Raw genomic sequence first — 16,488 nt, 5'->3', positions numbered from 1 at the left:
AATCGACCCTTTTTCTTCGGAATTTCAGAAATTGTTTCGGTATCGGAAATCCATGAATTTTTGCTTGGAAATTTCGGTATCATAAAGTTTTTATCCCCCTTTTTCGGAATTCGTACATGAAAAATCAAATTTGATGACAAATTAGTCAAAACGAGGAGAAATACCCCAAAAAATCGGTATCGGAACTGCAAGTATTTTTTTACAGAATTTCGGAAATTTTAGCAAAATTATTCGGTATTTCGGAAATCGCAAACCCCGTACGCCCCCCCCCTAAATAAGGGCTTCTTATCATACATATGACATTCGACTCTAGCCTTTGGCTTTTCCCTATGAGCAGGGTATTGAATATAATCCTTTTTCGTTCTGCTTGAGCGAAGTGACAACATTTTGGTCTAAAATCGTGTGGAGAGCTTTTTCAGACTAAAAAAAAAGTCTCAAAAAATGAGCACATACTTGAGTCTTTTGATTATGATTAGGTTAATCTTTCGTTTAGTTCATAGACAGACGTAACGGTAACTTGGTAGTGTGAAACATATCGAATAGCTGCCGTAAAATCAACTTAAAATAGCGCCAATCTGACGTTCAAAACGTTACAGGAACTTTGTGACAGGTGGAGCCTGCTGAAGTGAAGAACGTATTTGAATAGTAATATATATTTTGCTTACTTTTTCAGTGACGTATAATACTCGTTTAAAAAAACAGTTGCGTGTTTCTTGACTTCTTCTTTAGGTCTCATTTCACCAGGCGGTACATCGTCATTCGATGGCATGTAAATGGAGCCTAAACATGTTTTCTGATCACAAGGTACTGTCTAAATGATAAAGAGAAATATTTGCAAGCCAGTAACAAACTGGAAAGGCAATAATTCTGCCTGGGTAGTGCGAGCTGAAAGGGTGAGCAGAAACTTAATCACTTTTCTTGAAAAACTACTACATTATCTTGGCAGGTTTACAAAAAATAACTAAAACCTATCTATCTATTTAGAATTTGTTTCCACATCTGCTTAACTCTCTTTATTATGGAAATATCAAATGTGTCTGGGGTCTCTCACATTTGCCTAATTACCGGTAATTACCATTGAGTTTCAAGCCCGAAGGGCTAGAGGTCAATCTCTTTGGTAGGATTTGAAGCCAACAAATCCTACCAAAGTTGCGCGGCCTTGAGCGACCCGCCTGGTTTTTACACAAATGACAGATTGAAACTAAAATTTACCGCTTCATTTTGAAAAATATATCACTCGAAAACAAAGGAATTGCTAGATTCAATCCGTCATCAAAAATACGGCGCATATTTTAAGGCTTCAATTTTTCTTGCCTGAGAAAGGTTAGAGATTGACCTCTAGCCCTTCGGGCTTGAAACTCAATGGTAATTACCTGTGAAAAAGTGCCAATGAAAAGTGTCATGGTGCGAGCGCTTGTCGAGCTCACAGCCATAAACTTTCTGCTTGAAAATCCAAAACGACTACGCGTTTAGAACAGAAGATGCTATTCTTAGGCTGTCTATTTAAAATTCTCAGACTATAGAAAAATACGATAACAACATCAGTAGCGTGATGACAGGGGGCAGTGGACAAATGTCCTCTCCACAGCAGTTGATTTTTCGGGGGCTCTGATTACTAATTTCGGCGTCCCTGTGCGTTTTTACACCTTAGAACAGCAGTTTTCAGCAAAAGAAAAGAAAAAAAAACCGAAATATTTTCGTGCTTGCTTAGCTCGCAAAGATATTTTACTTTACGGCGCGCCAAAATCAAAACTTTTGAAGTACGCCTCCCCATTTCGCCTCGATTTTGGTCGACACCCTTCTGACAACATATTGGGTTTGGTACAACAAAAATCATGTAAGCCTTACCCCGACGGCTTTTTGATGTAACGTATCTGTCATTGTGGATCCCTCCAACAAATTTTTCAATACGAACGGTCTGGATGCGTATCTTGATGTTGGTTCATTTGATCCACCGTTCAAAAACGGACATCCAGTTCCTCCATTTGTAGAGACATCCGCCGTACTCCCGTTAACGTCCCCGTTCCGTCCCGTTTCACCGGACATGATCCTATCTTCTTTCGAGCCAATGTTACGTTAAAAAGCAGTGTAGATGGTTTTAAGATATCCTAAAAACGATAAAAATGTTGGCTAATTTAGCAAACTTTCTTTTATCTAATGGTCCATTAATCTAATTATATTTGCATTATAGACCTTTTCATAAATACTTGCCTCGTATTCAAACAATTACCATGGTGATTATATACCTTGAAAAATTAAATAATTTTTTATTAATAAAAGCAGTTTTAATAAAATCCGTTATGAGTTAATCACCATGGCAATAATTTCAAAACGAGGTAAGTAATATTCTTGACGTAATTTATGAAAAGGTCTATTATCAAGAAATAAAGAACTTACAATTGCTACACGGTGTTTTATACTGACGCAATCTGCAGGCAATGCCGGTGTATTATAGATTTTATTTTGAAATGAAATGAAATGAAATTGAAATAAAATCTACAATACGGGATTACGCCATCATGAAACACCTTGTAGCAATTGTAAGTTCTTTATTTCTTGATATTTCGCTCGAATTTTTTCGAATTGTCTTGAGCACTTTGTCACTACTAAGGTAAAAAAAAACAGTTGACTTTCAGCAAGTCTTATTGAATGCCAAATACAAATTATTAATAAAAAATATTTTACATTGACTGTCAATATTTCCTTTTTTACAGTCAATGTTTTGTATTGACTGTTAATTGTTTTGTTTTTTTTCATCATTAATTTCTTGATCTCCAAAAGTATATTGGTTCTTCTTACAAGAAGTTGAAATATCTTTTATGTATATGTTATGTATATAAATGTATATAAAATTCTACGATTCAAATCAAACTGGTACGAAGTGGACAGCTAAGTCAGTAATGGAAGCTTGGTGTATTATGTATTGTGTTGCCAGCTGTCAATATAAGTACTGAACAGTAAATGCAAAACATTGACTGATAATATTGACGGTCAATATATTCTTTTAGTTTGCGAAAAAATGGTTGGCAGTCCATGTAAAATATTTTTTGTCAATAATTTGTATTTAACAGTCAACAAAACTTGCTGACAGTCTATAAAAAACATTGCGAACATGGGCCTAATCAATGTTTTTGACCTAGTAGTGTGTGATTCTGAGCTATTTCACTGTATTTGCACAATTTTCTCCGTTAGCGTTTAATAATGGTAGTCTCCGTAGTCACTTATATTATTACTACAATACAATACACAAAATGATAACGTTAGCGTTAACTTAGAAACTTAGAGGATTTTTGCTCCTTCAATAATTTCCGTAACAGATTTTTACCAACAAATGGTCAGTGTTAAATAAAATCAAAGATTTTCAAAAGAATTGTGTGACCAAACAAGGCATACTTAGCTAACAATAGCGTATCAAGGCTCTAACAAACCTGTTATCTTCTAGCCAACACCCAACACGCGATACCGAAAGCCTTTCTTAGTAACGCAACATCGTAAGAAAAACTAAACTTCACTTCGAGAATAAGAGCAAAGTGATAGATCCACAGGATTTTTTCTAGTTTAGAGATTATTTTGACAAATAGTGTTAACCATCCTTTACACTAAGATGGTTAAAGGTCAGAAATTCAAGAATTCCCTAATGTAACCATAATTGAATCGAAAGATTATATAAAACTGGATCACAGGCTCGTCTTACTACAGTTTACGCGTCTTTTTGAGATTGTTTCATAAAATGAAATACCGGGTGGGCCAAAAAAATCGCAACATATGTTTTTTGGTTTATCTTCGAATCGCTTACTTTTAAAGATACAGTTGACGCTCTCTAATTCGACGTTCCACTATTCAATAGGCTCCCTTATTTGATGAAATTTAAACTCCCCGTCAACAAGAAACTCTCATAAACGACGCTCCCTTATGCGATAAGCTCTCTTATTCGATGAAAATCCAATTCCCCTTGAAGATCGAATTAGAGAGCGTCAACTGTACGTCAAGAATAAATCATGTTGCGTTTTTTTTGTCCACCTGGTACATAAAAATATCCAAAAAAAAATCCTACTTTATACAAAAGTAGCGGGGGTGCCTTTATAATAGACATCGGTAGAGTATTCGACCGTGAAAGATAAGAAGGTCTCATCCTTTAACTCATGTCTTGCGGTATTTCTGGGCTCCTACTCTTTCTCTAGAAATTTGTATTGTGGGGCGATCTGTGTTCATTTCTGAGAAGAAGAGTTTGGTACAAGAATAGACGGCATCGGTTGTAGAGGGGGAGATTATACGGTGTTCTAAACTAGGTCCCCATTTCCCTGTTACCTATATCAACAACCTCAAAAGACGGAGTTCCACGAAGCCTCATTCTTGGGCAAAGTACGAAGAGGGGTCTGAAGCAAAGAAAAAGTGAAATCTTTGAGAATAATAAGACCTTTTTCACCCTAAAATGAACAGAAAGTAAAAACAAATGCACCAAAGTGTTGATTTTTTGTTCAAATTTGGCTCAATTTCTTTTGCACTGTAAGAGTCCAACTTTCAGACCCTAATTTTTATCGCCACATGTGGTCATTTTCAACTCTAGGTCCCAGACACTAATCGAATGGAATTCACCCTAAAATTTCACCCTAAAATGAACAGAAAGTTAAAAAAATGCACTAAAGGGTTGATGTTTTTCTCAAATTTTGCTCAATTTCTTTTGCACTGTAAGAGTCCAAATTTCATACCCTAATTTTTATCGGCACATGTGGTCATTTTCCAATCTAGGTCCCAGACACTAATCGAATGGAATTCACCCAAAAATTTCACCCTAAAATGAACAGAAAGTTAAAAAAATGCACTAAAGGGTTGATGTTTTTCTCAAATTTTGCTCAATTTCTTTTGCACTGTAAGAGTCCAAATTTCATACCCTAATTTTTATCGGCACATGTGGTAATTTTCCAATCTATAGGTCCCAGACACTAATCGAATGGAATTCCCTTCCACTTAGTATTAAACTAGAAGACCAGCCCTATGATCCGCAGAATCTTTCGTTGGACGTAACCACTTGTGATTGGTTCAAAGGTAGATAGGAGACCTTTTTGAGAGGAGAACCGCGAACTAGGCCAAAAATGAGCACCATGCATGTCCACACCGTCAAAAATATCTAAAACTTCAGAGAAAACTTTGATGAGACCTGAATAACGAGATAACAAAAGTATATTTTGTTGTATTAAAGAAGTATCTATCGATACACGGAACGCCCTCTGGGAGCCCTAATGTCGAGACGTTAAGACCGTACAGTATCAGTAGCTTCAAAGAAGGATTGCTATGGGAGTAGAATTGAATTCAAGAAATTGAAATTCACTAATACACTTTTATCAAACAAATAGCGAGTTTATGTATTTGAGTGAGGACAGACAGGGTGTCTACAGATTTTTTTTCGGAATTTTCAAGGTTTTCAAGGTTTTTCCCAGAAAATTGATAGTTTTCAAGGTTTTCAAGGTTGGGTGGTTCATTTTCAAGGTTTTCAAGGTTTTCAAGGTCCCGTAGACACCCTGACAGAGTGACTAAAGCGATTTGGAATAACTAGTATTTTTGAGCAGCAAAATCGAGGAAAGTGAAACTGCTGATTTTACGGGAAAAGCTAACCGTCTCCGTCGCATACATACACCCCTGTGTCACAGACCCGCTGGGACCGTAGCCCCACTGGAAAATTTGGTAAAAATTTCGTCCCTGGTGGAAAAAAAATACCCTGGAATTTCAGCCACACTGGGAGTTTGACTTTGATTTCATCCCCATTCGAGATCCAATGTTTAAAAATTGCGCTCCAAAACCATCCCACTGGATTTTTTAACCTTGGAACAAAAAATTATCCCCATTGAGATTTCAGTAGGAATTTTTATCCCCACTGAGAAAAAATTTCCACCGGGGCTGTGAGACAGGGGTGTATACATAAACTCGGTAATAAGTCCAGGAGAGAAACAGTAGAAACAGCATAAGACTCAAGTCAAAAACAGAGCCACATTCTACATTGAGCCAAATACAAAATATTCAATGATCTCTGACACATCTTATATGTACGAACCTTCCCACCAAATACATAGAACTACCCATTAAGAATATAAAAACTATAGAAATCCAACGAATAAAAAAAGAAGCAAAAAACGCTAAATTCACTTACCCCACCCCTTCTCTTATCTCACACCTTTAAAACAATTTCAGTAAAGAAAAACTAGAAACAAAAACGATTTAATGGAAGAAAAAAATCTAAGCTCTTTTTACAAATGATCATAAATTTTATCGACTCATTTTGCTGTAAAAGATTATGTTGAAAATATACATAATAGAGAAAGAACAATAAGCGCTTAAATTGACTCCTAATGTTCGCAAATTTTACCAAATAGAACCCCTCTAAGATTTTTATAAGCATCAAACTGAGGAAAACCATACTAATCCATTAATTTTATGAACAGTTGGGCACTAATATATGGACTTAACGAGACGTCTCTCAGTTACCAAACGTGTCCTTCGAGCGAAAGACGCTAGGCGTTTTTTCGTTTCTGGATCAAAGGAGTAGGCTTTACCAATATTTCTTACATTTTGGGCGCTTATAAAAGATAACAAAAAAGAAGAGCTTGCTCTTTAAAGGGATAATCAGATGGTCCTAGATATTTTGCCTGCAGATAGCTTCTAGGATTTTAGGAAAAACCTCTAAATTTTTCGGTGTACTTATTTTCCTAACTCAAGTTATGCCAATTTGAAATCTCGAAAAATGGGACTTTTCAAGGACTTTTCACACTTTTTTCTATTGTTTTCAAGCAAAGGTTCAAAATTTCAAATTGGCATAAATTGAGTTAGGAAAATAAGTACACCGAAAAATTTAGAGGTTTTTCCTAAAATCCTAGAAGCTATCTGCAGGCAAAATATCTCAGACCATCTGATTATCCCTTTAAGCCTTAATGAATTAAAAAATGGATAGAAATTCGCGTCGATTGACCAACGAAAAGTTTTACTCTTAGCTAAACTTGGAAGCTCAATTTCCACAAAAAGTATTTCTTATGGACCTTTTCATAAATTGCGTTACGAACATCGCTTGCCTCGTTTTGAAGTTATTGCCATGTTGATTAACTCCCAGCGGATTTTATCAAAACTACTTTCTATTCATAAAAAAATCATTTAATCTCTCAAGGGACATAATCACTATGGTAATTTTTTGAATACGAGGCAAGTGATGTTCGTGACGTAATTTAAGAAAAGGTCTATCCACGTCCACGCAACTGCAACCCACGTCATGTTAAAAAAAAACATCCTTCGGTCGGGGTACGTGCTTTTAGAGTGTTCATTTGTGAACTAGATTTTTAAGTCTTTCACAAAAGGGGAAGAAAACAAGGAAAAGATTATGAGGCTACATAGCTAATAGTTCTTTTTAAACAGATACTGAACAAGGCCTTTGATTAAACCAAAACCTTAAAAAAAGCCTAGTCCATAAAATAAGAAAAAAAAATTGAACAGCAAAAGAACAATAAAAAACAATAGAACTAAAAAAAAAAGCAAGTCAAAATTTAAAATTCTGCCTGCAGTGAGTAAATTATAAGACTGTATTCATCACAAATTCAAAATAATCTCAAAGAAGATATAATTCAATTAAAGCACCCCGCCTAGCTTTTACTGAGCATTGAAATACTACCATAATACTTTTCTTATAAGTTATTTTCCACATAATATAAGAATGTAGTCATTTATAACCCGTGTAATATAATAATATAGGTGTTTTATGATAATACGATAACTGTTACGGGATAATACCAGTTTTTCTTAGGCGAGACAAATTTAATTTATTGTTCTACGGGAAAACCTTCAGGAAAATATGGGTCGGTCGGTCGATATAACAAAAATAAACTTTTTTAAGTCTAGGGTCGGAAAGTCGAAATCTAAAAGAATTGTGACGTTTTGGACGTTTTGGACTTTTTGCCTTTTTATCGATGAGCGACTTTCGTGCTATTTACGTTGTTCAATTTTAAATTCAAAGTTTTTAGATGAATTTACAGTTCTTCAACTTGTTCAGTTAAAAAAAACTGCATAAAACTTTTAAAGTCCATCCTTCAGCTTTGCAAAGTCAATTGCATTATTTTTTCGATTTCATGAAAAAAGAGGGTTGGCCGGCACGGTAGAATAATAAATAATTTGGTCATAGTGCGGAAAGGGGTCTAATCCCCTTCTTAAATGACCCCCCCTTCTTGGCATCCCTCCCAACCTTTAAAAATGCCTATCCCCCAAGGGTTTTGGGCTAAATCTTTTATGGTAAAAAGGGAAGGGAAACAGTAAAGAAAAATTAAATCTGGCAAATATAATAGCACTTTTTAGTGAAAATAAAGAACTTCCTTTCATGTAGACCAAATTTCATAACAGTGCTGGAAAATAATCTACAATATATGTAAGCCCCCTCCTTCTTAAACGACCCCCCCTCCTTGCTATCCCCCCCCCTTTATAATGAAAATTTCTGATCCCCCCCTTCTTCACTTTTTTGGAAGGTGTCATCCCCTTTCTTAAGGGAGGGGTCCGAACTATGTTTGGTCCCGACCAATCACAAATAAGTTACGAGTAATATTCAAGCTCTGTCAGTCTTTCCAAAGGTCTTTCTAGTCGAGCAATTCAATGGAATAAAATTGTGACGGAATATTGTCAGATTGTTATACCAAATTTGAAACACAGGGAGCAACGAAGCTCGCTTCAAAGACAGAAAAGAGGATAGACGCCCAGTCGTTTATATGTTCATGTCCTGACTAATCACAAATGAGATGCTCAGCTACATCTTCAATCTTTAACACTTTACAAGTGCCACGGCTTTATTATATATTATATTCAAAGACTTATTCTGTTTGCCGCGCTTTTTTAGAAAAACTTTTTTTGTTTGCCGCACAAAAAATTAGGTGGTGTAATTTATTTGCCACGACTAAAAAAAAAATGTTCTCAAGTATGCCAATGACTTACAAATATGTCATTGCGATTTTTGATTTGTTTGCTATTGTCTATTGGTGCAAAAAAAAGATTGGGACGGTTTTAGTGGGATAAAGTGGAAAAAAGATTCCCGCGCGACTACGGTCGAAAAGGTGTATTATAGAGCATTATTTCAAAAAAGATTACAAATACGACTACATAGTTAACTTTTTGAGGATTTATCACGGGATCAACTAAGAACATTGAAAAGATGTTTGAAAACTTATGGTCTGAAAAAGCGAACAAGACACATTTCAGTTGAGGAATTGTGTCGATTTATTGAGCAGAAAATAAGTGGTCCTGGCTGCATGAAAGGTTATCGTGCTCTTTGGAATCGATTGAAATTCATTAAATTTTTTTTTTTTTATTTATCTTGTGCGATTTCGTTTTGGATTTGAATTCGTATTCTTAGGAAACAGGTTTCGGATTCAAAAAGAGGTTTCGGATTATTCAAAAGAGGTTTCGGATTTCTGATTTTTTCCAAGAAAGAATTTCGGTTTCCGAAAAAGATTTTCAGTTTTTGAAATATAATTTCGGTTGTCCCTTCTCGGCTTCCATAGTTTGCCAGATGATGTTTTCACTTTTGATTTTTAACTCAAAAATGAGTTAAATAACGATAAAAGCATTAACAAACTGGATGATTTTCTAACCCGGGGGGGGGGGGGGCACTGGGTTTGCGGACTGACGGTATGTGCGGGCCAAAAATTGGCTTTTAAAATTGCACCCTTACAGTGCAGCAAAAATCAGTGAAAATCATACCCTTAGAGTGCATTATTTTCCCCCAAATTTTCGATCCCTTTCGTGCAAAAAATGGTCAAAATTCTAGCATTTTTGGTCAAAATATCTAGATTTTTCAAGAATTTTCTGAAATTTCTACCCTTACAGTGTATCTCTAGTTTTTCCGACCCTTACAGTGCATTTTAAACATATTGGAAAAGGTACCCTTAGGACCCGCACATACCCGTCGGTCCTTTTGCCCAGTTGCCCCCCCCCCCGGGTTTTCTAATAAGTTGAAAGCATAAACCATAATTAAGAAAGCATAAATCATAAATAAAAAGTAATTCAAATTCCTTTGTTTTAATGGACATGTCAAGAGAAAAGAGAATAAAAAAGATAATTTAATTCCCAAATGGGCTTGAGTTTTTCCTTTGTAAATTGTAAAAGATGGACTTTCTAAATTTCCCAAAGGGCTCCAGTTTTTTTTTCGTTTGTAAATTGTAAAAGACATACAACCTTTTCAAAAGTAGATTTAAATATAAAATATAAATATAAAATATATTGTATTTTATGATGTTTCTTTTATCCAGTTTTTTACTACATTTAATTGCTTTTAAACACATAAATTGTAACTTTTTTGATTTCCAATTTTTAACATCATTTGTAGCACTGAAGATGATTTTTAATCGAAAAGCTTTTGCTCGATTTTAAAAACATTGTTGTTTTTCTTTAAATTTACTTTTGGAATGGCAAAATTTCAAAGAAACTTTTCAAAAGTACTACACAGAAACTTATTTTATCACCTTGAAATTTTATTTGACAAAATTAAATTTTCATTTCTGGACTATTCTATTTTCTAGGATATGCAAAAAAACTCAAATAAAGAGAAATTCGTAATGACGATTCCTTTGTTTTAATGGACATGTCAAGAGAAAAGAGAATAAAAAAGATAATTTAATTCCCAAATGGGCTTGAGTTTTTCCTTTGTAAATTGTAAAAGATGGACTTTCTAAATTTCCCAAAGGGCTCCAGTTTTTTTTCGTTTGTACATTGCCAGATGACCAGTTTCTAAGTCATCGGCATACTTTTTACGTTTTCGGATGACCAGTTTTTAGGTAATCGGTACTTAAAGGGTTAACACTCATCATACGAATCTTGTCTTTAAAAGTTAATCATGGTAATTTACCTAATTTAAGAGAGATCGCATGATAAAGAACTTAAACCATAAGACATATCCTAAATTCCTAGGCCCTTATTACGCTTGTCTAACCAGACGACCACAGGTTTTTTCCTCGCCACCGTTACAACAGAGTGATAAAAAAATCGCACGTTGGGCCGGACATAGGCTTTTATTACGCCAGCGGCGAAAAAATAACGCCAATAAGCGCCGATAAGGTACTTGGAATTAAAAAAAGGGCAATTGAGAGTGGTAAATGAAAATAAGTAACAGATAAGCAATACCCTTGGCCTATTTTAAAATCAATACCAGTACCCTATCGAGTGTTTAAAAATTACTCAAATACAATTGGAAACTGGCATAGATCGTTTTACGTTCCGCATAAACAAAACTAAAAATCGACACAACACCTTATATATCCAAGCAATTTATATTTCCATCCAACCAATCAAAAAAGCCTTCAAACTGTTTAAGATAGTACGTATCATAATCGAATCTAAGGCGAAACAAAAAAATTTCTTGTTTCCGGAAACCGGCCGGGTGAAAAAGTTTTTTTTTCTGACCCGGCCGCAAACTTTCGTTCGTTAGTAGTCCGTACTTGTTGTAATTTAGGGCATAATTTATGCTGTGTTTATACATAAAAGTTATTCTTAAACTCTATTTCAATGAGCCATAAATTATCAAAAATAGCAAAAAAAAATTATTTTCCGGCCGGCCGCATGATAACTTTTTTCCTTCACCCGCATTCCGGAAACAAAACATTTTTTATCATTCGCCTAATCTACTTTTTTTTTTGGGGGGGGGGGAAGGAAAAAGTTAAACCAAAGGCGTCTTGATCTTTATAATGTATTATACTTTATCACGAAATGGTCAAAATATCACTATAAAATCTATAAAGAATGGTCAAATCGCTAAATTTTCAAACCCTGAAAAACTTTTGAATTCAAGAAATGAACTGATTTCAAAATACCGTCACGTGAACTAGTTCACTTTAAAACTTCACGAAACCAAGGACTACAATGACGTAATTTTTTTGTAAGAGCAACGGAACTCTAGTTTTTTTTAATTTCATTTTCAACTGAGGATTGTTTGAATGAAATTCAAAAAGAAATGAAACTCTCAGTATTGATACAATGATTTTCACTGCTTCAACTATCGTAAAGAATGGTCACAAACTAATAATGTACATAATCGCTAATTCTAGCTTCTGTTATTATTCGAATCTTTCTAGATAAAGTAATCTGGATTAATTCCTCTCTTCGTTAAAGTCACCTTATTTTTTGTGGTTCGAATTTCTTTGTAATTCGAAAACAATTAGCTGTCCCGTTCAAACCATAATTTGCGACAATCGACAGTAAGAAGATATCTGGCCTTAGCCTGTACCAAACTCTCCCTTGCAGGGAAAGAACCGTGAAGTACGATTTGTTACGGTTAGGTACCATTTCGTGTCTGGGACATTTTCCGCAAGTATCTTGTTGTCTCCACGGTAAAGTGATTTTCTATTTTCTTTATGTCCTAAATTCATGTACGTACATACCAGACCGACACACCACAGGATTTTTCAAAAAACACAAATTGTCCGTGACAGGAGTGAAACAGGCTAGTAAAACCTTAACTTAACCAACTTAACAAATAATTATATACTGGCTACTATCTTGCGAGGCACTAACTCAATTTTTACTGACTTTGACTCTGCACGGAGATTTGTTAGGAGAAATAGGTCTACGTGCGACTAGAAAAGTTTAAGTAGGCCTTAATTAACAAAATAATAAGAATCAATACCAGCTTTCAATCAAAAACTTGAATTCATTGTTTACTGTTTAATAGTTTCTAAATGCTTCACTGACCATACCAGAGGGTAGGAGTGGAAGTTTTTCAAGTGGTGGGACATGAACTTTCAGATGGAACCTTGAACCAAAGATTTCTGTAAAGTCCGCATGGCTAGATTTCGTGCTTCCAGCTCCTTCAAGCAAAAAAAGTGAATGTCGCAAAAACTATTGCTGCTATTGTTTTCGAAAACCCGCAAAGATTCTTATTGGTCAAGTAGTGAAATTGTATTGTAATGTCACATGACCCAGTACACTTTTCAGCCAAAGCACGACATCTAGCCCTTTGAGCTTTATAAATCCAATGCCTTGAACCCATCTGCATACTATGTGACTTGAACGAGAAAATAAAACAATGCGAGACATACCATGATGGCTTTGTTAGGTCAAAAAATATCCTTTAACAACATGACTCCTTCACAACTTCCAAGAATATTCAAATGCAGGTCATCTTTGTCACTATAAAAAGAAGAGAAATTAAAAAAGCGTTAGACTGGACTGGATAACTTATGATAACTTATGATTAGAGGCTACTTATTAAACTACAGCAAATTTTGCCCATGATATTGTTAAATATTGTTTAAGTATTTGCGTTTCAACAATTAATTGCGAAATGGTGAAAATGTTAATTTTTCTATAAAATTTAGCTCAAAACTAACTGCTAAAGCGCTAACAAACACTACACATTTGTTATACTAGCCATAATTTTCATTAAAGTGCCAACGCAGAAGAAGGATCAAATAAGTTGTTGAATTTGGAAAGAAATGTTACTGATAGCCGTTACTTCTGTTAGAATGGCATCTCATCTGAAGCAAAATTTAGTCTACAAATATTAGCAATTTGTGTCTATCTCATAGATATCTTCTTATAGAGATAAAATAAAGTTATTTATCTGTTTTTTTCTTATCTATTTTATTAGTACTAGTAATCGTATGGTTTGGAGTGCAATTAACGATTAATCACGAGTAACAAAGGAGAAAAGAGTAATTTGCACGAGTCCGAAGGACGAGTGCAAATTACGGTATTTTCTCCTTTGTTACGAGTGATTAATCGTTAATTGCACGACAAAACATACGATTCCGAGGTAATCGTCAGTAAATAATCATTAGTAAATCATAGTTTTTTTTGTAAACATTCGAAAACCTCCTCTTTTTCTTTTGTTTAAAAAGAAAACATTGCAGTGTAATTTTTCTTTGTTTTCAATTAAAAGAAGCTATTGTAACGTAACATTTCTTTGTTCTTTTTTATATTGGAAAAAAAATGTCTTTGTTTTTTATTATATAGTAAAAAAAATCTCTGACACAGGACTTGGGAAAGAAAAGAATAAGGGGACAAAAGTGTCCCCCCGCCGAAGAGTGCAAAAAGTGGTAATAGTGCAATTAACGATTAATCGCACTCCTCTAAACCAATCAGATTCGAGTAATTTTGCACGGCTGACGATTACCAAAATAATGGTATATAATGGTTTGTTTATATCATACTAAACGCTACTGTACTAAACTGCCGTTTTACTGTAATAGTCAAACAAAAAAATTTTTGAAAGGATAAAAATTTCTAATTTGCGTTGCTCAGAGCGGTTAATAACTACATGTGGTTTAAATAGGGAATTTCTCTTAATTCGACTCCCTGAGGTAATAAAAAAAGACATATGGAGCTTTGAAAATGGGTAATCAAATCAAAGCAAATCCGGAAAAGTGTTTTTAAGGATGATAAAACAATAGAAATACAGTCAAGCTAAGAATGTTACCGGTACACCGTTTAACCGTAACTAAAATACTGAAAAATGCGCGCAAAGTTGTGAGATGTTTGCCCAACTTCCTTGTGCGTGAAGCTATGAATGCCATCCTCGGAAGCTTTAGGCTTCCCGGGGTGGCAAAAAGAACAAACTATATAAAAACATGTTAAGAACAAGTTAAGAACATTTTTTAAGGCTTTGTGGGCTCTAAAATACTAGATTACACAGAAAAATGACAAAAATACTAAGAAAATGACAAAAATATTTTCATTATTAAAAACATTTTTAAGCTTAAACTCAAACATTGAAAAATTAAAAATTAAAATTTTTTGATGTTCTTATAAAAAAAACCTGTAATTCCAGTTAAGGGGCTTTTATAGGCACCTGAGAGCAAATGCTGCGTTATCACAAGCAACCTTAAATACAAATAAAATGGAACGTTTCAGTAAAAACGACTACATAATTTTACTCGAACGGTCCTCTTTGTTTCATTCATTTACTACTAGTTTAGGAGCGCCTAGAACTTTCAGAACTTTCTGACCAAGTTTTCATTTTAACCTTTTTACCCAAAGGATTGTACGCAAGCGTTTAGGATTCAAGACGTTTCCATTTCATTTGTATGATCTGTGATGATACTGTTTAATAGTTTCTTTTTTTGAACTGTGTTTCATTCAGACACAGACGATTCATTTTACATTGAAATTTACAGATTCTTTAAAATATTGTATTTTCTAAACCATTCTAGCAATCTTTTTAACCAGATGACCCACCAATAATTAGGGTTTGATGAAGGTGTCCAAAGAATATACTCTTTTTCTTTTTTTTTGCATCAAAATATCAAATACCAAATATCCAACAGTTCAAAAATCATCGTCTTATTCTCAAGCTTCAATCTTGCCGCAATAAAAGTGATTCCTTTTTTAATGAATCAAGATCAGAAATGAAGCCTTTTCGGTAAGTAGCCAGATAAGAGTGTCTGACAGGTAGTATAAAATTAAGCTTAAAATAATTGTTTTTTCAGCAGGAGTATGCCAAAGAAAAACATTTATGCTGAACAGTTAATATTGAAAGTAGTTTTTTCTTTGTTTTTCTTTGCGTTCTTTGTTTTATCTTACTATACTAAAAGAATTTCATATTTTGTGTCTGATAACCTTACCTTTGATTACCTTTGATGTGTTTCAGCAAATTCTCTGCTCACTCAACCCGTGGGGTCCGGTGTTTGACCATTTCAACAATTGAATTCGAATCAGCCATCCTGTACGAGAGATAGGCAGGGAGCAGTGGCTGGTCGGGAACATCTTGGAGAAATTGATCAAGTTGTTTTTACGTGCTAAATTTCGTTGCATGATATATAACGGTTCGAAAGTTATTTGAGAATTCCGTAGATTAGTAATTTGCGGAATTTTATTCCGCAGATTAGTAATTTGCGGAATTTCAACGTAACTCTCGATGACGTCATTGTATTGCTCTGAAATTTTTCATGTGAGCTTTTGTCACAAATGGGCTACCTTGTGCAAATTTTCTTGTTGGGAAACATATTCGTTCCATAGATACGCAGACTTGTATTTTTGCACTACGTCACATTACGTTTTTCTTACGTATCTTCTTCCCACGTCGGGTAGGGGATTTAATTTTTTTAGAGAGGACTTTCATATATATCTTACGTGTTCACACCAAATTTGGGCTTGTTGGTCCATTTTCTCCTCGAATTAGAGCAGTTCTAAGTTTTGGTGGTGAACGGTTATAGGATGACTACGTGATTTTCCGTTTTTCTTATGTAACTCCCGTCAACAAAGTACTACAGAGCTGATTTTTGGCATGAAGCAGAGTCTTACGGATACTAAGATACGTGCCAAATTTCGTTATAAGACATACAACGGTTCGAGAGTTATTTGAATATTCCGTAGATTAGTAATTTGCGGAATTTTTGTAATCAGTACGGCACTAAATGCTTTATTGGACGTAATTACGGTTTACGTAGGTTTCATATTCCCAAATTTGGCATGTAGCAGCATTGATCCATTTTGAAGACATGTGTGTGAAGTTTGAACATTATACCTCTATTGCTTCAA

At 34.6% G+C, this 16,488-nt stretch overlaps 1 protein-coding gene across 1 annotated transcript in view; it reads right to left on the bottom strand.

The window, feature by feature from the left end:
• LOC136814229 (nitric oxide synthase 1-like) overlaps window positions 1-16,274 on the bottom strand; it is a 56,786-nt gene extending 40,512 nt beyond the window's left edge. The window contains exons 1-4 of the mRNA XM_067070746.1: window positions 15,573-16,274; window positions 13,050-13,140; window positions 1,849-2,108; window positions 666-811 (exon numbers count right to left, since the gene is read on the bottom strand). Coding sequence (XP_066926847.1) covers window positions 666-811; window positions 1,849-2,046 — 344 coding nt within the window. The 5' untranslated portion in view covers window positions 2,047-2,108; window positions 13,050-13,140; window positions 15,573-16,274. The remainder of the gene's footprint in view (window positions 1-665; window positions 812-1,848; window positions 2,109-13,049; window positions 13,141-15,572) is intronic.
• Between the last annotated feature and the right edge of the window lie 214 nt (window positions 16,275-16,488).

Source organism: Clytia hemisphaerica, unplaced genomic scaffold, assembly GCF_902728285.1.
Source record: "Clytia hemisphaerica strain Z4C2 unplaced genomic scaffold, Clytia hemisphaerica genome assembly, whole genome shotgun sequence".
NCBI classification, from domain to species: Eukaryota; Metazoa; Cnidaria; class Hydrozoa; order Leptothecata; family Clytiidae; genus Clytia; species Clytia hemisphaerica.
The sequence above is the reverse complement of the archived record's forward strand: the minus strand, read 5'-3'. Positions and strand labels throughout refer to the sequence as shown.